The 23,902-nt window shown below is 37.7% G+C and overlaps 1 protein-coding gene across 2 annotated transcripts in view; it reads left to right on the forward strand.

The window, feature by feature from the left end:
* The window catches only part of CDK14 (cyclin-dependent kinase 14), a 254,892-nt gene that overhangs the window by 28,781 nt on the left and 202,209 nt on the right, over positions 1 to 23,902 (forward strand). For both annotated transcript variants that reach the window (XM_010001563.1, XM_010001564.1), the window contains one exon: positions 9,142 to 9,221. In XM_010001563.1, the coding sequence (XP_009999865.1) occupies positions 9,142 to 9,221 (80 nt within the window). The remainder of the gene's footprint in view (positions 1 to 9,141; positions 9,222 to 23,902) is intronic.

The following is a 23,902-nucleotide window of genomic DNA, read 5'->3' on the forward strand; positions in this document are numbered from 1 at the left end:
GAATGCATATGCAGAGACTATTGCTGTTATAATAATATTTCTTCATTTGCTTAATTTCCTTTGGCTTTTTTTTTTTCCCACTGAGAACTGAATAATTCCCATATTACACTGCACACCAGATTCAGCACCTTCAATCCAGACTTCTCTTTCATCAACTAGAGAAACAGTTGAGTTTCTTCACAGTGGGAGGAGGTTGTACTTCAAGAACAGGGGAAATGCTAAAGGGTCTATCTGCAATTTTAGGAGTTACTGATTGAGGTAATGTAGCCCTGTTACCTCTTCTGTCCCCATGAGAAACTGAGGAATGTCTAGTCTAGGTGGTATCTCCAAAGCAGAAAGAACATCACTACTTTGTTGTAGTTTTGGGGAAGACAGATGACAGGGAAGGGCGAATGGATGGGCCAGTGTTGGCTCTGGATGTTCCAGGAGAGTCTAACTTTGCTGCTGCTTTTCTGGCAGATCAGCTCTGTTTATAGCTTTATCTAAGATGATAAATAGATACAGTAACTTTTTTTGAGCACCTGATGTAGGTACAGAAGGTGACACTGTGATATGCATCACCGTTTCCCCTGGCGACAGATTCAGTGGGAAGAAGAATGAGCAAAATGGGTCAAAAGAGGACTGCTTGTTTTGGCATGTGCCCAGTCTGACTGCTGAAGGATTAAGCCGTTACGACACACTGCAGAACACGAACATGATGTGTATTTGGAACAGCTGGTAATACTTGCACCACAAGTGCATTTTGGTCAAAATGCTTGAAAATCCATAATTCTCAACCAACTCTGATGCTTGACTTTCTCATTTTGCCAAAATGTTTCCGAGATGGTCCTTAACCGTAGTTGAAGATGGAGAATTTAAGATCAGATTGAGCTGTTTTGAATGATGCTTTATTTTCAGAATTATTTTCCTCAATATAACCTATATAACCAGCTGCATGTGGCAAGTCGTGGGGTTTGTGTTTTTTAAATGCGTTTCCTGAGATACATTTCAACTTTTAAAATTATTTCCCTTGGTGATCATAATTATGGAATAAAAATTCATTGATCTTACCTTACTATTTAGAAAGACCAAAAGATACATACCTGCCTCCAAGCACACAAAATCAGCCATTCCTTTCTTAAAATTTGAAGCAATGCATGCAGTAACTTGCTTTCAAGACAAGCCTGGCTTTGTATAACTTAGAGCAGGATCAGTGGTACCAAGCCCTTGCCTTCCTATAAAATCCATTACTTTTCTGTCTATTTGAGTATTTGTGGTGGTATCCCGGGACAGTGAACAGAAGTGAGCCAATTTCTCTTACTGAGTGATGGATTTCTCTTTTTGTAGTCAGATAAGAATGATCCCCCAGGGTGAGGAAGCAGCAAAGTGAATGGGACTGTGTTACTGAGGAAAGTGAAGCAGTAATCTCTTAGGCTGGGCTATTCTGTTTATGGGAGAAATAGCCGAGCAGCCATTTGTTCCTGGATGACAGTTACATCAATGGGCAAATCTATTTGATTTCACATGTTGCACATCAGTCATGCAAAATGAAGCTCATCTTGGCCTGTTCATTTTCTACTTTCATTCAGGTTAGCTTCTCACATGTTACTTTATGGTATAAAATCCCAAGAGGCTGCTTACTGCAGAAAATAGAGATTGCTTTGAAGTGATCTCTGCTTTTGGTTTTTATTAATGTAAAATTTTGGAGAAGTAAGTCTAGTAATTTACTGAGAATACTGCAAAAAATGGTGGAAGTTCCATTGACTCTAACACCTTGAATCTTTGCCATGCAGTAGGGGCAAAGCAATAAATGCCTTTTGAATTCCTGTATTATTTCGTTGTGTGTTTGAGCTGAAAAAATGCTGCCTGACTGTGTATCGACACTTATATCTTCCTGCTGCCATTGACCTTCTTCCTTCTTGAGCTTGGTTATAAATGTACCTGAATGTACAGCAATGGGAACTGGCTTGATCTGTGGCACATAAATGTTGATGTGAGTTTATGGGAGTCTGGAGATGAAGCTGGTGACAGCACAGGGGAGCTGCTGCCAACCAGAGCCCTTTACAAAGCAGCATGGAGGCCTTATGTGCTCTTACTGGGAACTCTACATATTGCACTTATGGGAAAAACCTGTGCTTTTGGCAATATTATGAGTTGGCATCGTTTCTTTCTTCCCCCACTGCGTTCAATTGCCCTTCAAGGCAAAGAATTAAAAAAGATTACCTCAGTTAAAGTGGTGTGATCTGTGACTGCTGCTTGCACAGCATGAGCCTGTGTTTTGAGATGCAAGATATCTCCTCTGCTTCTGTATCACTGTGATCCTGATCTACTTCTTGCTTGTCCATGTTAGTTTTGGTTTACTTTCACTTTTTTGACACCTTCACTAAGCTGGACATGCCCAAAGTGTTGCAAAAATGTATCGAATTTGTAACAGAAAACTCACACATTTTTTGACTAGTTTTCCTACCATAACATTAAATAATTTCAGTTTATCCCTAATAAAATGCTTGTCCTAATAAATTCTGGTTTCAATGCTTTTTAACCGGTAACATGAGAAACTGATAGAGCACTGAGCAAACATAGTGGAAACAGATGCTGTCAACAAGAGCTCAAAGGTCACAGAGGTGTAGGGCAATCCTTCAGTTGCTACCTCTCCTGTTTCTATGTGAAATATGATTTTTTCAATGTTCAAGGTGATTCCAGTGTGTACCCCAAGATTAAAGTTATCAGGTAGCCAGGACATTTTGCATTTATCTCCGTCTAAGGCAATAATTCTTACTCTTCACCTGAAACTCAACAGGGAGTTTGTGGTACAAAGAGTGGATCTTAGAGAGAACTCGTGCACAGGAGGGCAGGCACCACGCGCTGCACTGGCTGTGGTTTCCATGCCGTGTTATTCTTGGAGCAGCAGGGAATATCTGAATGATCAGTGGGAACTGTGTATTTGTTGTTGGCATGATGTACTGTAGTACACATTATACCTGCATAGTTGACCGTAATCTTTCATATATGTTTGGAATGGCTGCAACAGGAAAAGGATGACTTAAGTATTTTGTGTTTTTTTATTTTTTATTTATAATGCTGAAACTTTCACTGAGTGTGACTGAGAGCTCAAATTGCTGTTCTGATTTTTGTAGGCAGCTTTTTACTACATGTTTTAAGTCATGACATGGTATTGTAAATAGAAGCTCTTTAAAAATCTCTAGCATTGTAAATCTTGAATAAAAACAATACTTTCAAGTTGAATTAGATGCAAAACTAATGATAATTTGATGTTAAACTAAAATGTGAAGTGGTGGAAAAAATATTAAAGTAATGTAAGTACTAAAATAAGTTACTAAGGTGATCTAGGTGATCCTGCTCTGGCAGGGGCATTGGACTAGATGATCTTTCAAGGTCCCTTCCAGCCCCTAAGATTCTGTGATTCTAAGTAGAAAATGAATAATTGACTACGTTGACCGTTTACTAAGTGAAATCTCAGTATTTAAAAGAAGTATTGGGATATTTTTCCTCTGTAGTTGTGTATATAAAGAGAACATTACACTATACATGCTGTGTTTCAATCCACAAAGTAGTTTACAGAAGTCACTTAGCCTTATTATCTCTTGCGGCAGGAGACAGACCTGAGGAAAGAAAATTTATTATATTTCTTGCCTGGGACTGCTCAGGAAAATGCGCAAGAAATCCTAGAATAGAATATAGTTAGATTGGATCCAAGTGCTAAAAGTTATTGGATAGTAATTTATTGGCACTGACACATGTATGCATGATTGAATGATAGAGCAAATGCTGGAGTAATCTGCTTACTAAATGCCATTATGCACTGATGTATTTTCCAGTTAGCTGTGGAAAGGCATCTCTCAGATCCCCTATGACTGTTACTCTGTGTGCAGAGTTGTAAGAGGCCACTTTACTTATAAGTGATGCCACTATGTTCATCTTCAAATTCTCTTGATGTGAAACTCAATTCTTTGTATGAACATCAGTGGGTCCCAAAGAGACACAAAGTGTATGGAGGAGGATTGGTGCTGTGCATCCTCCTCCCTCTGCCAGTCCCACAGCATTTGCTTCCAGCAGGTGTGGGTCAAGTGCAGTCCCTGTGCTTAGGTTAACAGCTGATTAGTTTGAACTGAATGATGAAGGCTGGGAGCTGTAGGAATGAGGGACCTGGAGGTAAATTCTCCTGTTCAGAAGGGGACTGCCACTTGAAGCAGTGATCCATTAAGTCCTGTGAAAAACAGGATCCCTGAATTCCAGTGACAACACTGATTAATAATTTAAATTATTCAACTCTCTTGGAATGCTGTGATCTTGTTTTTCAGCCCTAATAAACATCAGCTTTATAAAGTGTCTTTAATCCACTGGCTTATTCTAAAACAAGGTAACTTCTGTTTAGGATGGAGGTTAAAAGATGGTGGGAGTCAAAAGGAGAAATTGAGGAGCCACGTTAGTCCCTTGACTGTTTGCACCACAAGGCTTTGGCGGGACTGTAAATGTTTCTCTTAAACTACAAACATTAAGTCCTTTTCAGCAAGAGAATTATAATATAAGCCATGTTTACATTTAACTGTCTTTCATGCTAATCATTAAAAGAAGTATTTCCCTCAATGTGGAATTAGTTACTTGTTAGTAGAATAATCAGAAGTCACTAAACCTACAATGAATTTGCCTCTGGTCAGGTTTCTTCAAAGGAAGATTCTGGCAGAGCCTGGTTTCATTAGGTCACCATGGTCTGCTTGGGCTTTTAGATGTCTGTTTGATACATTAATATCACTACATAGTAGATCTAAGTAGATATTCTCCAGGTTTGATTATCAAACATTGAGGTTTTAGTGTAAATTAATATTTAACAATTTTCTTCATAAATATTAGTTTACTGAAATGTGTTTCACAAATAAGAGCAACATCCCAATACCACCTACTGGTTTTTCTTTGCAGGAATGTTGGCAACCTTAGCACTTTCTCAAGTTAGGAACTCAGCTTCAACTCTGGCCAGCGGTAAAACTATTCCACAAACAGATTGAAACCAGAGTGGCTGATTTTATGTTAACTGACTTTAAAATATATTTAGAACACTTAGTGCATCTAAATATAACTGAAGAATTTGAGAAAATAGTATCATTGTACTCTTGTTCTCTGTGTGGCATCATCAGCATTATCCCCAGTGAAGTCAACTAAGTTATCAGTTACTTTATATTCACCAGTATTATATATTCTTAATGATGCAGTAAAGCATTAAATAATTTCTAATCTTCCCTACTTTCTCATAAATGGTCATTTTTATAAATGTTTCTTTATTTTGGTAATGCCGATATGTGCTGTTTTAGAAAAGGCTGAATGACACATTATATCAGCATTTTTTTGTAATATCTGGATAACTTTTTTATAGTTTACAGGCTTTTACTATATGCCACATAAAACAATTTTTTGACAGAGTTTTCTTTTGTCTACATTGCATGTAAAATCAGAAATCAGAAGAGATAATGGAACATTAAAAATCTGAATTTCTATGAATTGGAAAACTGTTGCATCAGCTGCTGGTCATCTGCCCCGAGTGAAGTAGCTTTGTGTGGTAGTCTGAGAGGCTTCAGGATTTCTGTCCTTTCTCTGAAGATTTTTTGGATGAGAGGAAGAGAAAGCAAGTTAGTTTAGGAAGCAGGGTGCCTTCTATTTTAAAAAATAGGAATTTTATAATCAGTATTGTCCTTAATAGAAGCTAACAAAGCAGATGACAGGATGGACGTAATATGATAAGTGAAATCCTTGACAGTTAATTGTATTGTTTTGAGAAGTTGTGAAATTGTTTACTTTGGACAGTGAGCAAGAGAGGCAGTTTAATGAATCCTAAATGCTAAAAAGGGCAGCAACATTGCCTTTTCATTGTCTAAATGGCTGTCTGCCTGTCAGTTTTTCTACCTCTATTTGAAAATAATGAAAATACTGAGCTTTGAAAGTCATGGAAGACAAACGTGAAGTAATATCTGGGAGGAATTCTGCTAACCTTATCTGATCACTACTGAAGGTTTCAAAGACAAGTTCTGATAGGTTGCAGAGGTAATTTTCTTTAGGTCTGTTTTTCAATGCTGTTTCCAAGGAAATTGCTCATTATTTTGGCATGTCATCACAAGATTCAGGGCATAATTTCATGGTATATCTGGCTTGATCACATGGCTCGCTGCTTCTCAAGAGGTGGTCCCACTTCTTCCTCTCATATTTTTTTTTTTTGTTTTTTGCTTTTAAAATGCGAAAAATACCTTCATACATTTTTGAAGTATTATTTAGTTCTTTGGAAAGGGCAGTTTTCTCCTGTTTGAGCTCTCTAAGCACTCTCCCTCACTGTAGGGTGTAGGAGGAATGAAAGCAAATAAAAGGCAGTGGCAATAGTGTGTGGCAGGGATTGATCTGCTAGCCCATAGCTCATCTCTGTAGCATGATTTAACTGCATCCTGATATTGCAAGAGTGGGAGAATAGTTAAAAGATGTGAATATATGCACCTATCTCTTTTAATTGATGATACTTCATCATTTGTCTGTTTTTCAATGCTGTTTCCAAGGAAATTGCTCATTATTTTGGCATGTCATCACAAGATTCAGGGCATAATTTCATGGTATATCTGGCTTGATCACATGGCTCGCTGCTTCTCAAGAGGTGGTCCCACTTCTTCCTCTCATATTTTTTTTTGAAAAATACCTTCATACATTTTTGAAGTATTATTTAGTTCTTTGGAAAGGGCAGTTTTCTCCTGTTTGAGCTCTCTAAGCACTCTCCCTCACTGTAGGGTGTAGGAGGAATGAAAGCAAATAAAAGGCAGTGGCAATAGTGTGTGGCAGGGATTGATCTGCTAGCCCATAGCTCATCTCTGTAGCATGATTTAACTGCATCCTGATATTGCAAGAGTGGGAGAATAGTTAAAAGATGTGAATATATGCACCTATCTCTTTTAATTGATGATACTTCATCATTTCTGACATCTCCAGATTTATATTTTCCTCTTTATAGAAAATGTGCTGAAAAAAAAGGTTTTAATGACTGGGGAATAAATGAGAATAAGGAGGCTGTTTTATTCTGAAAGTTATAGATTGATATATTGGTGATAAATAATTTTAAAGGGGAGAATGAAATCCCAGAGGAACACTACTTGAGATTAGTTCAGTCATTTCAATAGTATTAAGATTTGCCATGATTTCTATTGAGATGATGACAGGTACCAATGACAATGTATCAGTGATATCTAAACGGCACAGCCCTCCTGCTCTGTTTAACTGTAGTTCTTCATAAGTGGTTCCATACTATTGCAGTTTGTGTTATTTATTACTCTTTATGAATCAATGGATTGGAGGACTTTGGATTAAGCACAACACAATCTACAGAATGCTGTGTGCTGTTTGCTCGAGTCTTTGGCAAGAGATCTGTTTTCTGTCAGATTCGCCATTGACTTCTTTGAATACAGCATCTGGCTTGTTCTTTATCTGGAAAATGGATCTTTCTTTTCTTATTTAAATTCCTCCTTCACTGTTATTTCTTCCATTGTAAAATAATAAAGTTATCCAGATGTCTTTATTTATATGTTTGTGATAGGTAGGGTGATGTATTGATGGAGGAATGGAAAACTACACAACTATATGAACTGCCTGTCTTGTCATCAGTCTGTCTACTTCTGCTTTTATTCTGGTTGATTCTTGTATCTGTGGATGACACGTGGCAAGGCTTATCTTCTTATGATGCCAGAAGTCCTGTTTAAATCTAAACGAAAGTATATGTAAGGAGAGTATATATAAGGAGAAATTCAGATAATCCAGTAGGGTTAAGCTAATAATTACCTTTCAACCGTGACTACTGGCTTAAGGCTTGAACTAGTGCCAGTCTGAAGTATTATGAGTAGTTGGAAGGTGATGAGTAAACCGTCTTTAGATAACCAAGGTTTCTTAAGTTGCTCAGAGTCATTACATAATCCTTGCATAGGGCTAATGAGGTTCTGGCAGTTGTAAAAGAAGAATAATCGGAAGAAACAAGACGGTAGCTGTCCTGTCACTGAAATCATCTAACTACAAAAAATAAAAGCCTGAGGGAGAAGATTAATTCAGATCCAGTAGGTGTCTATATCATCTTGCTTAGAAAAATGAAGACATCTTCTTGGACCCAGTACAATTTGGAATTGCCTCCATGACTACAGGAGTGTGAAAGATCTGATGCTTCCTTGAACTTTGTGGCTGTAAATGCTAATTTTGCTTTTAAAGAAAGAAATTGCAGTAACAACAACAAAAATATTTTTGACAACTGTATTATGCTTTTTTGGTCATCTGTCCTCACCATTGCTTGTCATACCTGGGGAGTCTGTTAAAGTTTCGGAGTATCAGTTTGTTCTTGAGGAGAGTAATCAATACCCGTTTTTATGTTTCATTCAGTTGTTGTAGATTTAATTTGGATAAACTGAGCCATCTGGATTTCTTGTGAAGCCCTGAATGTGATTCATATGTGGTGAGATTTTGAATCCTAGAAGTGAAACCAGCAAATAGATTTGAAACTACAGTGACCTGTTGTGAAATTCCATCCCTTCGAGCACAAAAGTTTTTAATCTTATAAATTAAAGTCATTGTAATCCAGCAATAGCCTGAGCCATGAAGTCAAGAATGTACCTTAGGAATAGTCCTACCCTAATGGGAAATGGCCACAATGGTCTAAAAAGTATTTCCCGTCTCAAGCTTCTGTAATTTTTGAGGGTGATAATTATGGGTGTGATACAGAGGAAGAGAGGCAATCAGTATAAATATGGCTATACTGCAAGTGGGGTGATTGATAAAAATTGTATGCCTTTCTCTTTGAACAGTTGGATCAAATATAGGACAGATACTTTGAAACCATATTTTACAATATGATACTTCTTAACAAAGCTTCAGTTTAGTACTCTGAGAGAGAAGAAACAGACTGACTCACAGAAAACTGAGATAATTTCTTGGATTGCATCTGAGTGTGAAAATATAAAGTTGACATTATGGAAGCTATGAAGTGTTTCTTACAGTGCTATAAATGAATTGCTGGCATTGACAAAAAAGAAATTGAATAAGTACATGATGGGAAACAAGTTCTATTATGAGCAATACTGTTTCAGTACTTTAATTTTGTTTTCTATTTCTTTTTCTCCTTCCCTCTTTACCTTTCAGGGTAAATGGAAAGCTGGTGGCATTGAAGGTGATTAGATTACAAGAAGAGGAAGGCACCCCATTTACTGCCATCAGGGAAGGTATGCACTCACATTTAGTGACTATACATGGGGGTTTTTTTGTAATTACATTGCACTTCTTATTTCTGTGCCATGCTATAGTGAACAGATTGAGATTTCAAATTATATGGTTATGTTCTCTGTAGGAAGAAACTTTGGTGCTTCAATAACAAAGCTTCTTCTGTAGGAGTTCTTGTAAAAGAAAGCAGTTTTGCCTCTGCTTTGGTTTCTGGTAGCTTTACTACACAAATGACTACTTAAGAACAGGTTTTAAGGTGGGTGTGAGAAGTCACTCTGGAAGATGAGGGAACTGTGTAAGTTATGCTTCTTGCCTGCAGGCAGCACTTAAGATGAAGGTCGATGAAATTTTTCATATACCCACAGAAAGAAGTGAAGAAAAAAGTGTTTGTTTATGAAGACAATCAGAAGGATCAGGGAGCAGAAGTGCAGACATCTGAGAAGATGTGTGGGGTTTGGGATTAGGTTTTGTTTGCTTTTCCTTCCCCGTGGACTCTAACTTGCGTGGCTTGGGAATGACTTACCTAGCGTGCTTGGAGATGCTGGTCATGCTTTCTACTCTGCTCCTTTATCCTTCCTTGTCAGCCCTTGTGGTCCTTAGTGATGGCTGCTTTATCTGAGCTTGCCTGTGTTGAGCTCCTTTGCAGAAGTTGCTGGATGTGCCTTCTCTCTGTATGAGTCTCCCCTGCCAGAAGGTGCTGAAAATGAGCCTTGTCAGAGAAATAGAAATACAATTAAACAATTTACCATTGCGGTGCTGATTCAGACATAGCTCGTTGGTAGTGAGCTAGAGAGATGAGACTGTTGCAGCATTTGGTTACCTTTTAAAACTGCTGACTCTCTCAGCATAATTCCTGAGGTGGGATTAGCCGGGGAGGTACCAGAACACCAGCCCTCACAGGGTCAAAAGCATGGCCCTTTATCAGAGGTGTGCAGCTTTGTGGCCTTCGCAGCCACAGTCCCAGCAGCTGGAGCTTCCTCGTCCCTCACTCATGCTGAAGTTCCTGCAGCCATCCATATGCCGTATGTGTGTCTGTACAGTGAGCTTATTTGGGGGTAGGCTGGGCAAAAGAAATCCATATTGTGTGTGATCGACTTCCTGAAGTTTGAAACCTTAAAATTACTGTGATTTTCAATCCCAGGGTTGTTCGTTTTAAGAGGACACTTTCACATAGGAGGGAAGACTAGGTGGACAATTTATGAAGGTTTTTCAGCAGTCTTCTCTACTGCTTTGTTTGAGTAATAATTATTGAATGATCTGACACATTTATTCATAATGCTATATATTTTATCTGTGAGCTGTCTGTCCCCACAGCTGTGCCATGAGAATGAGGTGTGCAGAGGGTTATGAGCATGGGTTTCAATATTTGTAATGCTGAGTTCAAGGCGTAACAGCCTGTGCTTCAATTATGCTTATTGTTCTTTTGCTTTTTAGTTGAGATGGTAGTGACTTAATAAGAAAACAGGAGATAAGGCTTTTTGCACCTTTTTTGTGACACTTAAAACTTTTTGTAATGTGAGCTTGAGCTAGATCAAAGTTTATAGTATTATAACTCAAATACAGTATGATGTGTTTTCCTTCATAGTTTGTCATTTGAGCTCAGTATAAATAAATATTTGTTAGGACCAAGAACAAATATTTTACCTTTTTTTTTTTTCTTTTTAAATTATAGAGACACATTTGCATGAAAATACTTTTTCACAATGTAATCAGAGAGGTTTTCCTTTTAGCCATGACTACATCACTGTGGTTGAAGCCAGTTAAAATTCTGGTACTTGAATGTTAGCAGAACAAAGCCCTTGTCTAGTAAAGCTGTTATTAGTTCATATATATTTTCTTAAGTATGCAGTGTCACACTGGCTTTGATGCGACTATATGCATCAGTTGTATTTCTAAGTATTCATCTAGGATGGGACTTGATCAAAAGAGTATTAGGCTAAGGAGAGGGGTTTTTCTCAACTTTAGTAGACTCTTGGTTAAGTGGAGTCAAACTCAGGTTATAGGTTGTTTGTTTGTGTGTGTGGTTTTTTGGAAATGTAAACCTGTCTCCTGGGTACTGGAACTTTGTTCAGATCTGTAGGAACTATTAGTAGAAATATTGTCTTATATGTTTTATGCCTGTAGAAGTCAGACGTACATGATGTATAAAAAGGGAAGGTGAAAATCCTGTATCTAGTTAGACTTTGGCTTTTTCTGTTTGTTTGATTTTTTTTCCTGTTTTTTTTTTTTATTATTTTTTTTATTTTTTTTAGAAACAGATAGTAGCACCAGAAAGGTAGGAAGTCTGTATTAGAAGTGTTAACTTTCAGAAGGTAGTCTCAGTGATGTTGTGTCAGACTCCTATTATTTGACAGTAACACTACAGCTGTGAACTTCACTAGCAGGACCTGAGGAAGCTGTTGCTTCCTCTTAGCAGCATGTAATTCATCTTGGACATGCTGGGTTCTGTATTGCAGCCGTGACTGATCTTAGATACAGGCGTTGGGGAGGGGAGGGAAGGTTGTATAACTCTTGAAAAGATCTGATAAGTCTGAGACAGAAAAACAGCAAGAATAGGATGCTGTGTTGAAGCAGATTTTTCTTGGTCTCCGCTGGCTGACTGAGGGCTCCAGCTCTACAGTTTAGACTGGGACAATTAGAGCAAGGCAAATACCACTGAAGATGAGATCAACTTCTAATTTCAGTTATCTGAGTAGTGTTGCCTAATAAAAAAAATTAATGTACAGTATAATGAGCCAGAGGTCTGTTGGAGGGTATTTCTTTATGAAGTCTTCATAATGGAGAAACCAGACAGGTTTTGACTTTGACTTCTTCCCTATTTTCTAATTTTCCATCAATGGAAGGCAATTTTGGGCAGAAATCTATTTATTTGTAAATTAAAAATACTGTAAGTAAATTTTTTAACATATCTCATGGCTCTCCTTGGGTAAAGCAGTGAGAGAAAATAGTATTCCTTTGCTGTGCTCCTAATGGGGTTGCTTTGTGATGTCAATTAGGGGGAACTTACAGGCTGAAATTCTAATCAGTGGTCATGCTGAGATAATTTTGTAGCTGCCTGTGTACAGGGAAGCATATTGTTACCACTGTGACAGCAGCAGAATGAAGCTCAGAGAACAGAGCTACAAAGTCTAAGGTCTTCCAGTGCCTGAAGGGGGCCTACAGGAAAGCTGGGGAGGGATGTTTTACAAGAGTATGTAGTGGAAGCACAAGATGTAATGGATCAAAACTGGAAGAGGGGAGATTTCGGCTCGACATTAGGAGGAAATTCTTTAGTGTGAGGGTGGTGAGACACTGGCACAGGCTGCCCAGGGAAGCTGGTGAAGCCCCATCCCTGGAAGTGTTCAAGACCAGGCTGGATGGGGCTTTGAGCAACCTGGTCTAGTGGAGGATGTCCTTGGCCGTGCAGAGGGGTTGGAACTAAATAGTCTTTAAGGTGCCTTCCAACTCAAACTACTATGATTCTATGAAGTAGGAAAATGCAGGATATAAATATGAAATATGTGACTGCAGAAGTGTGTGACTTGGCTGTAACAAAAAGTGGAAGGAAAAGATTTTAAAACATCCCCCAGTAAAGCTGCATAAGAAAAATCATAGTTAATGTTTTAGCTGAAACTTTTAATTAAGCTTGTAAAGAAATTCTCCTTTTATAGCAGATGTGGGTTTGTGTCTTCTACCATTTATAAAAGTTACATATATTTGAATGAAAGTAGGTGAATTTGGCTTATTCTTCAGTGCTGCTCAGCTCTCTCTTGAATTTCTGGAACAAAATTTAGAAGTGGCCTATGCTAAATGTTATTTCAACCTGATCTGAGTCAGTTGTACCAACTTATTGGTGCTTTCATGTAGTGGCATGCAGTTTACAGGTTCTTTCACTCTGAATTCAACTCACTTAGTCTGGATGCATATACCTGAGTGGGGTAAAACTGTGTGATTTTCTGATCACACATGAGTGGTGCAAGCCACCATATTACAGTTGTACCCTAAATGTGCCTGCAATTGTGGTATCTGAGACAATAGGGAGTCTGAAAGTCATTTGCACACTTATTTTACCATCTAAACTGAATTCAGTAGAATACAGATTGTCGAATTGTTTTTGGTTTTGGTGTAGTTGTGGTTTATTCTTTTACTGTTATTCTCATTATCAGCTGTTCAGAGATGTTTCAGCATCAGACTCAAAGTGTTATTAAATCCACTGCAGCTGGTGGAAAAGTTCACTGACCTTACATTTTATCTCAGATATTTCATTCCCCTTATTTCCTGTATTATGTTCATCTAGGCTGAATAGTGAACTGGGCAGTAGATTCTAATGCTGGAAACAGCTTGATTTATGATATTGTAGTTATTTTGTTTGATTTCTGAGTAATAATATTCCTTATATCCAACATTTACTTTTTGGGTATGTGTGCAGACAAGCATCCCTTTGTTTTATTGCTACCTTCCTGTGAGGTTAACTTGCTTACTGTGTTCCTTTCTTGGGCAGTAAAATTTTTTCTTCCCCATCTTAGTTGTGAAAACTGTTTTGCATTAGATTTTCATTTTCCGTCCTTGGAAATATCTCCTCTCCTTTGCTCTACTTACTTTGATTTACTATTAGTAATAAAACTCTACTCTAGTGTTCTGGGATACGGTAATATTTCATTTCCCGTAAGCCTATATGATATTTCAAAGCATCATACAAACCAGGCATGTGTTCTAGGTATTTTTGTACTTCGACATGATTAGAATCATAGGGTTGTTTAGGTTGGAAAAGAACCTACAAGTTCATCAAGCCCAGTGAGTTAAGTGTAGTAAGTGTGGTAAGCTAACACACTGCCAAGTCCACCATTTGTCCCTAAGCACCACATATACATGTCTTTTAAGTACTTCCAGGAATGGTGACTGAATCATTTCCCTGGGCAACCTCTTCCAGTGCCTAACAATCCTTTCAGTGAATAAATTTTTCCTAATTTGCAATCTAAACCTCCCCTGGCACAATTTGGGGCCATTTCCTCTTGTCCTGTTCCTTGTTACTTGGGAGAAGAGACCAATACCCACCTCACTACAACCTCCTTTCAAGGAGTTGTAAAGAGGCATAAGATCTCTCCTCAGCCTCCTTTTCAAGCTGTGCCGGGGGAGGTTTAGACTAGACATTAGGAAGAACCTTTCACTGAAGAGTTGTCAGACATTGGAACATGTTGCCCAGGGGAGGTGGTCAGACCCTTCACCAGCTTCACCCTTCTTTGGACACGCTCCAGCACCTCAATGTCCTTCTTGTAGTGAGAGGCCCAAAACTGAACACAGTATTTGAGGTGCAGCCTCACCATTGTTGGGTACAGGGGGACAATTGCTTCCCTAGTCCTGCTGGCCACACTGTTTCTGATTAGACAACTCTTTGTGCTAATTTTTGTATTTACATCTTGTGGTTAATATGTATTTGTACCTATTTGTGTTTCACATTTAGAAAGTATTCAGGTCATATACTATCTTTGACAGTTGCCCAGATAATAAAATTTTCCATCTACTCCAATGTTGAAGTCTGTTACCTTAATGCTGCATATGGATAGCAGTGTGAAAAAAGAGCACATAAATGCCTTGGAAACAGCCAGCTGTCTTGCACTGTAAAATTACAAAGAGCACAGTTTTTGCTTAGTGAATTTCTTTAAATTAAATTTTTAAAGAGCTGTTCAGCATATGCACTGAATAAGTTTGTTTTGTGACTAGTGGGAGAAAACTTAATGCATTTGAGTGCCAGTGTAGACTAGGGAGGAGAGATGCTGAATTCTTGGCTGCAAAACATCTTAAAAAAATGTTCAGAGTTTCAGGCCTCTTCTGTCCTTGTCTGTGTGTGGAGTGAAGAAAAGAAGCAAAAAAAAACCGTTAAAGGTTCTGTAAGAAATAAAGAGTCTGCCTTTATGCCCCAGACTGGACAGAATTTTTGAGGTTGTGAGGTTTTCTAGGGCCTCCCTTTCTGAAGCTGTCAGGCTGGAGGGACTAAATCCTCACAGAACTTTTATGTGTGGAAAATTGGAATAACTGCTAAGAAAAAAGTACATGGAAGATCAGCAGTTTGCCAAGAGAAAGCTCTTACTGAAATGAATGTGTAATTCAGTGCTTGGTGTTTCTAATGGGTGCAAATACAACTTTGTAGTAACAATACTGCAAGTGATGTAAAGCCACTATGTTTCTGTGTTATCCAAGAGAAACAGCACAGTCTGTACCCATACTGTCCAAGGAAGGGCTAGAGAAAATTGTATTTTTACCCAGGAGATACAGCTCTTGTTACCTCATATTGAATTATTACTTGAGTTATTGCACTCACTTCCCAGCTCAGTGATTTTTGACTGATATATATCATAATAATCTTTTCAACTTTAAGTCAACAAATGATCTCATGGCACTAGTTAGATGACTCACGATGATAAGCCTCCTATTCATTATGTTAGAGTAGATCTGGAAGGTTGTATGCTGTAGGTCAAGGGCACAGTTTTTTGAAGACTCATTGTTGGTTGATCTACTGCTAGAAGGTAAATGTGAAAACTGCAGTGGAAATCCTGTCTTCATCTGCCACTAGAGAGTCAATTTTTATTATTTTGTTGTGTTTTTTTTAAAGTTCAATAATCCTCTTACAAAAAAAAAAAGCCCATTCTTCCTTTTTTGCAGGATTTTTAATTTAATTTTTTATTTTTAATTAAGGAGGCTTGACAACTGCTTTCTTCTGAGTGATAGGAGTTTGGAGGACTTTCATATTTCCTTCATGAAGTCCAGTCAAGAAATTTAAATTTCTGTAACTGAAGTGCCTGAAAGCTTCATATGTATCTGACTTAACAAGCCTTGGGGAACTTCAAGAGATAAAGATTATGAAGATGTAACTACTCTGAGCATATATGTCATATGAGTTACTACAGGGGTTTTGCGTCTTTATGTTTTTAGAGTCTGAGGATGAGTCCACTATCCCCAAAAGCCACATGACTTTGAAACATTTAAGTAAAAAAAAAAGAGAAGGACAGTAGCTTGGCTGTAGCTTGAGGAACTTTTTCCTACAGAGTTGGCAGAGCTGGTGCCTACTGCAGCCTAAATAGCTACAATTCAATAAGTGTAAAGTCTCTGCAAAGCCGATATAGTTTATAGTCATAACAGCTTTGTTCTTAAGTGTTGTTAAAAATAAAAAACACAAGCCAAGTACTTATGGAATACTTTGTAGCTGGATATTTAAGGTCAAGACACATTCAAAAGTAAAGAAACTCCAACTTTTAAAATTTCCAAGACTTTTGGGTTTTACTTATTATTTAATATGCTGTCATGTTGTAGAGAAGTGTATATTCATTCTTATGGAACATTAATAGTAATAACAACAATTTCCGGAGTTTTTATGACTGAACATTTCTTTGATGGCTCAGATTTTTTACCATATTTCATTTGTGCTTTCTCCTGCATATGCATTTATATGTATTTGCATATGTCTGAGAGAAGCATGTTAGATCCTTGATGTGGAGCTTTTGTCTTTATTATGCATTCCCTCCTGCTGTTCTCCCAGCCCTGACTGCTAATTTTTTTTTACTGACAGTATTCATTTGCCTTGCTCTGAAAGCTATTGGACTGACTGGTGGAAACTGAAATAGGTGAACTGAATTTCTGGTCATCTCAGATGAACATGGGCGAGCTGATAGTTTTTGACTCTCAGTGCAAGTGGTTACTGTGATGTTATGGTATCTTGCTTTTCACTATGTCCAAATTGAGCTGTGCTCTGGCCTTTCTTTTTGGTGGACCAAATGAAGGCTTCTGTCCATTTCAGGTGCTCAGAAATGGTAGAGACTGATGAAGTCTATCCCATTTGTTTCTTTGTTTGTTGCTATTTGTAGGCTGATCACAGTCTCTTAGCCTTTCCTTTACTTTCCCCCCTTCCTGCTTTTTTTTTTTTTTCTTTTTTTTATCCTCTGACAAATTAGTGGTTCTCACAATTATAAAACCTCTGGAGACCTGGCATTATATAAAAACAACATAATTGACAGTATTTCCCTCTGAGAATTCTGATAGAAATTTTTAAGTCAATAATGATCCCATCATGAGGGAAAAGTGTAATGTTTTCTGAAAAGTACAAATGAAAATTGCAAATTATCCAGCTTCATAGAAATAAATCTATTCCACAGAATATTCTGTCCCTTCTGTCCTCCTCCCAGTCCCATTCTAGTATTTTATCTGTAGCCTGCCGAGGTGCAACACGGCTGTATCAATGGCTGTATCAACTGAATCTTCATTCAGAACATTTGATGTGCAAGTTGTGACCTTCTTCTGGCTTTTGTTCTTGGGCACAGTTCAAGCAAGAAAAGAATGGAGTATCAGTTTGAGGGTTTTTTGAAATTTTTTAAAATATAATTTTGACATCAGGAATCCTTTCCTCATCCTTGTTATTGGTTAGTTTAATGGTAGACCTTTCAGATACTTCCACTGATAAGTTGTGCATCTTAAGTATTCACACAGAAGGCGTTGGATAAGGGATCTCATCCTTGTGTGAGTACTAGACAGTTACACATCCATTAGTTCAGGGATGCCCCTCAATCCTTCTCAGTAAGGCATTTGCTTACAGGTTCCTCTGACCTGAGTTTCCAGGCTCTCTGACTTGGCTTTGGCCCTGCAGGGGCCTTCTGCTCTGAGATATTTTCTTCTGTTGAAAAAATGTTTCTTCTCTTCCCTATTTAATGGAGGAGTTAAATCTGCTGTCTTAAAGATTTATCTGGTCTGCTTCTCTCACTGTCCCTCATAGTATGATGAGAAGGGTAGAAAAAAAATGGCGATTACAGAATATGGAGGGTAAAATACATAACAGTAAGTCATACGTAACCCATATGCAGCCTTCATGGGTTTCTTGTTTGAGTGGAAGTGGTGAGGGTCAGTCCTTTTTATGCTGTATGCAACTTTAATCTTCTCTTCTAGCACGTGCTACCTCCATAAATTGTAGAGCTAAATTAATCCTGCTCCAAGTAGCATTAGTTTTTGCCCTGTGACCATATCCCAGTTGGAATGGATTGAATTAGTGATACAAATACTAGCTGGTTGTTAAATGAATGGAGATGCTAGCAAGTGATGGCATCTCCACTGGAACTGCTTAGAGACCCTTAGGGAGATACCTTCCAAGTGCCAGTACTTTCCATGGCCAACCTGGTGAAAAAAGCCCACTTTTATATAATTTGGTGTTGAGGCTGTTAGAAGGTGAGAAGGTTGTCTGGTTTCCTGGTGTTAAATCTCTCCCCTCTTGAAGAAAATACATTACTGCAGGTATGGAAAGAAATGTGTAGGCATGTGTATATCTATCTATCTATATCTATATCTATATCTATATCTATATCTATATCTATATCTATATCTATATCTATATCTATATCTATATCTATATCTATATCTATATCTATATCTATATCTATATCTATATCTATATCTATATCTATATCTATATCTATATCTATATCTATATCTATATCTATATCTATATCTATCTATGTCTATCTAATCTATATCTATATATCGGTGTGCGTGCATTTCTTGTATGTCTTAAAAACGTGACACGGAACACTCATTAACCCTGTCCCCAGAACAACCAAATCCTTTGTGAAGAGTCATGTACTGGCTTTGATCAACCCAGAGAATGTCTAGTGTGAGTTGGGTGTGTAACCTCAGCTAGATAAAGATGAAATGCCTATCGAAGATGTCTGTTTTTGTCAGAAGTTGTGTCTGAGACATGTGGCCATCTTCTTGCTGCTGACTACAGTCAATATTCATAAACACATCATCAGAACAGGTTTTTTGTGTGTTTTTACACAAAATTATTTAGAAATACAGTATGAAACATTCCTCGTTCTTCAGGCACAAGTATAACAGTGAAAATGTCCATGTACTACCACTGGATCCACAGCAATGCCTTTGTTTCCAGTGCCTTTGTCTCAATCCACAGCACAATCACTCCATTTTGTTTTCCTCTGAAAAAAACTCGACTGATTTATTGCAAATTTGTAACTTCTTTATAAGCAGGTCCTAAAATTAAGCACCATTATACCTCTCCAGACGCAAGATACTATTCGGTCTTAATATCTTTATAAATCATTCTTATGAAAGGAAGAAGGATTCTTATTTGCAAAAGCCTTCAGAAGAGGCTTGCTGGTTGAGAAGAGAGGCAGCCTTGAAAAGGATGAGGTCACTGCAGTATTTTGCTCTGCTGCCATTTATTCACATCTTTTGTGGTTTCAATTCTTCCTTAAATATGTAATCTATTCAGGAAAATAAAATATCCCAGTATGGTGAAATGGCATGTTTAGATTACTGTACTTCGCTTAAGATTTTAAGCATGAATATTTCAAAATACTTGGGAAGTACTTTCAGTAGCTTGCATCTTCATACTGGCATGAAATATGACAGCAGCCACTGTAGTCAATAAGAAGGATGCGCTAATACCTTCCTCACAGGAGGAAAAACTGTTAGCAAATACATCTTATATTGAAATTATGTATGTGAGGGGAAAAATACATTATTTTCCTTTTTTTTATTTTTTTGTTTCCTTTTTCTTTGCAGGCTGCTTTTGTCTTTGGTCTAGCTCCTGCTGGATGCTGTAGGCACAGTTGTCAGTGTCATAGAATCATAGAACCATTCAGGTTGTAAAAGACCCTTGGGATTACTGAGTCCAACCATATGTCAGGCTGTTCCTTCAGGACACACCACTACTCCTTTTCTTCTCGTATTTTTCCATAGGCAGAAGATTGTGTTGTAAACATTTTCAATGTTTCAGTTTTTACTGAAAGAGATGGGGAGGTTTATCATTCAGCAATGATATGGAACTGAAATACATGGTTCATAGTGGGACTTCATCTTGCAGCATGAGTGCAGTTACTGCTTTCAGGTGTTACAATCAATATGAAGACAATAGCATTTCAAAATTAAAAATTGACCTTTATTGTCTTCTTCAAAGCAGTGAAAATGAATAACCACATTATTTTACTTCTGGATGTTCATCCAAAGTAAGAAGTATGAAAAGAAGCTGATAATATATCACCTGTTTATGCTGGGATGAAGGGAAACTGGATGGTTCAGGGGCTGGTAATAGGTTATCACGACCTTCCACCTCTGACCCACCTATTAAAATACAAGCCATGACAGTGGAGTCTTAAAGTCATCACTATGGGATATATATATAGGATATACATATATATAGGACATATATGGGATATACTGTAGAATCTAGAACTGTGTATTTTTGAATTTTTAAGATCTGGGCTACTTGTCAGAAAATGCCACAGCTTCTCAGCTGGCAGCAGATTTAGCTGGAGCTAAGTAAAAAGTGAACAAATAACAAAATGAATGGAGGAAGCTTTGTAAACAATGTATTAGCTGTGCTAAACTTGGTGATTTGCATTTATTCTGATCTGATGTAGCTTATTTGTCATTCTTGCTTTGTGAATCTTGGTTCAGAGTTCTCTTAATACAGAAGTGGTGCTGACCAGTTTTCCTTGACTGTTACTTTAAGATGTCAGGGAGGGGTTAATGTCAATAAGGATGCTGTGGATTTTGCCTTAAGAAGATGGTCAAAGCTTGCACTGTCAATGAGAGCTAATTTTAAGCATTTAATGTTTTGCTCTGGATCTCATGTGGAAGATTCCTAACACCCTTTTTTTTGTCTATGAATAACTTAAGCTGAGACTTGGTTATGTGAAGCCCATCTTAGTTGTACAGCTCAGGTAATTATATAACAAATAATATCCTCAGGTTTTATTTACTCTTACTTACTGCTGATTTTCCCTGTGCAGAAGCGAACAAGAAAGTCAAGAAGGTGGTAGGAATCCTTGTGGACCACTATGCTAGCTTCACTGGCAGGGTGATAGTGGTGCCAGTGTGGCTGGCTTCCATCTGAAAACATCTTTCTTCCCTCATATCTCCTGAAACAAGTTACTGTGACAGGTTAAATGCAACTCAGTGGAAAATAAAATCAAAACTGTGCTTGCAAAGTACAAAAAAAGAAAAAAAAAGCAAAAAAAAAAAAAAAAGCTGTTAAGTCATTATATGTTGAAGTTCTGGTTTGAAAGCAGTCAGGATTGACCTGCTTTTTTGTGGTCCAAATATTTCCAAAATTTTATAAGGAAAAAAGTATGATCTACTTTACTTTTTACATATTTCACCCGCAAATGGCAGGGTGACACACACACATTCCCTTCCTTTCCCCTTATTTCTTTGAAATCCACGGCACACACTTGCTCTTTTTTTGTGCTGGGAGGTCTTGAAAAACATGTTGAATACTGACAAAACCATTTTCATACAAACATTTACTGGATTGTGTGAGGGTTTTATTAAGAAAAGCCACAACCCCAAAATTTTTAGCAGATTAAACTCTGGAGAAGATAAAAATTTCCTTTTGTTGTTTCAAAACCAGTAGGAAGCTGCCAGTTCCTGAAGGGGCCCCTACTGCAAAGCAAAGCCCAGCAGGTTGTAGGCCCATTGACAAAAAGCTGTAAAGAACTTTCACACTTTTCGGGGTTACTATATCTCAATGTATTTATGGTCTTAAAAGATATTTTTCTATTTGCAATTACATGTTTCTCAGAAAGTCTTGGTTATAAAGCGGACATGTTTGGAATACTGGCTTTGCATCAAGATTTCTAACAGAATTAACATCTGAATCACTTGAGGCCCTATTCACAAGGCAGAAGAATATTTGCATAATCAAAAATGATTTATTTTGCATGCCAGTGGAGCAGCAAAGGATTGTAGCTGTGTCTGAGAAACAAAATTCAAGTGATGGGTATTGATGTGGGTCTGTATGCCGCTTTCTCTCAGCCTTGCTTGTACAAATAAGCACCAATCTTTATAAAGGCTAAAGAAGAGATTTGGGAGCAATGTGTAGTCTCCATTCAAAGCCTGATTAAACAGACTTTGCTTAAGTTATCAGTGTAAGGATTAGATGGACTTCCCATTCTGCCAAATGTGGGTGAAGGTTGGGGGCTCTTTTAAGGCTGGATTGTTACAAGAGGATGGATGTCTTTCTAAAAATATGCTCAGTAATAATTTATGAGCTTCAAAATTGCTTCTTCTGTTGAGGAAGTCAAACTAAATAACCTGTTATAGTATCTATCTGAGGATAATGGGTTCAAGACTTTCTTAGCACCTTTCTGTCAGATTTCTGCCAGTAGTCCAAGTAGCTTATGAATTGCATTAATAACCTTCCATCTCTCTGTCAGCTCACACATTCACTTTTTTCATCCATTTTGATGGCTGTGGACAAGAGGGTAGAAAAAAAAAAGCTGTTAAGTCATTATATGTTGAAGTTCTGGTTTGAAAGCAGTCAGGATTGACCTGCTTTTTTGTGGTCCAAATATTTCCAAAATTTTATAAGGAAAAAAGTATGATCTACTTTACTTTTTACATATTTCACCCGCAAATGGCAGGGTGACACACACACATTCCCTTCCTTTCCCCTTATTTCTTTGAAATCCACGGCACACACTTGCTCTTTTTTTGTGCTGGGAGGTCTTGAAAAACATGTTGAATACTGACAAAACCATTTTCATACAAACATTTACTGGATTGTGTGAGGGTTTTATTAAGAAAATGAGAAGCCACAACCCCAAAATTTTTAGCAGATTAAACTCTGGAGAAGATAAAAATTTCCTTTTGTTGTTTCAAAACCAGTAGGAAGCTGCCAGTTCCTGAAGGGGCCCCTACTGCAAAGCAAAGCCCAGCAGGTTGTAGGCCCATTGACAAAAAGCTGTAAAGAACTTTCACACTTTTCTGGGTTACTATATCTCAATGTATTTATGGTCTTAAAAGATATTTTTCTATTTGCAATTACATGTTTCTCAGAAAGTCTTGGTTATAAAGCGGACATGTTTGGAATACTGGCTTTGCATCAAGATTTCTAACAGAATTAACATCTGAATCACTTGAGGCCCTATTCACAAGGCAGAAGAATATTTGCATAATCAAAAATGATTTATTTTGCATGCCAGTGGAGCAGCAAAGGATTGTAGCTGTGTCTGAGAAACAAAATTCAAGTGATGGGTATTGATGTGGGTCTGTATGCCGCTTTCTCTCAGCCTTGCTTGTACAAATAAGCACCAATCTTTATAAAGGCTAAAGAAGAGATTTGGGAGCAATGTGTAGTCTCCATTCAAAGCCTGATTAAACAGACTTTGCTTAAGTTATCAGTGTAAGGATTAGATGGACTTCCCATTCTGCCAAATGTGGGTGAAGGTTGGGGGCTCTTTTAAGGCTGGATTGTTACAAGAGGATGGATGTCTTTCTAAAAATATGCTCAGTAATAATTTATGAGCTTCAAAATTGCTTCTTCTGTTGAGGAAGTCAAACTAAATAACCTGTTATAGTATCTATCTGAGGATAATGGGTTCAAGACTTTCTTAGCACCTTTCTGTCAGATTTCTGCCAGTAGTCCAAGTAGCTTATGAATTGCATTAATAACCTTCCATCTCTCTGTCAGCTCACACATTCACTTTTTTCATCCATTTTGATGGCTGTGGACAAGAGGGTAGGCTGTCACATTCAAAGAATTTGATTCTTTGCATGTTAATAACTTCTTATCAGAGTTCAAGAGCATGAAGTAACTTCTAACTTCTCTCAGGCAATAGGAAACCTTTGGTCCTTCAAAAAAACTGTAGGTGTCAGAGGATTTTATTCCATTCCATTTTTCTAGAATGAACTACTTGTGTTGCTG

Source organism: Chaetura pelagica, unplaced genomic scaffold (assembly GCF_000747805.2).
Source record: "Chaetura pelagica isolate M959 unplaced genomic scaffold, ChaPel_1.0 scaffold127, whole genome shotgun sequence".
In the NCBI taxonomy this organism is placed as follows: domain Eukaryota; kingdom Metazoa; phylum Chordata; class Aves; order Apodiformes; family Apodidae; genus Chaetura; species Chaetura pelagica.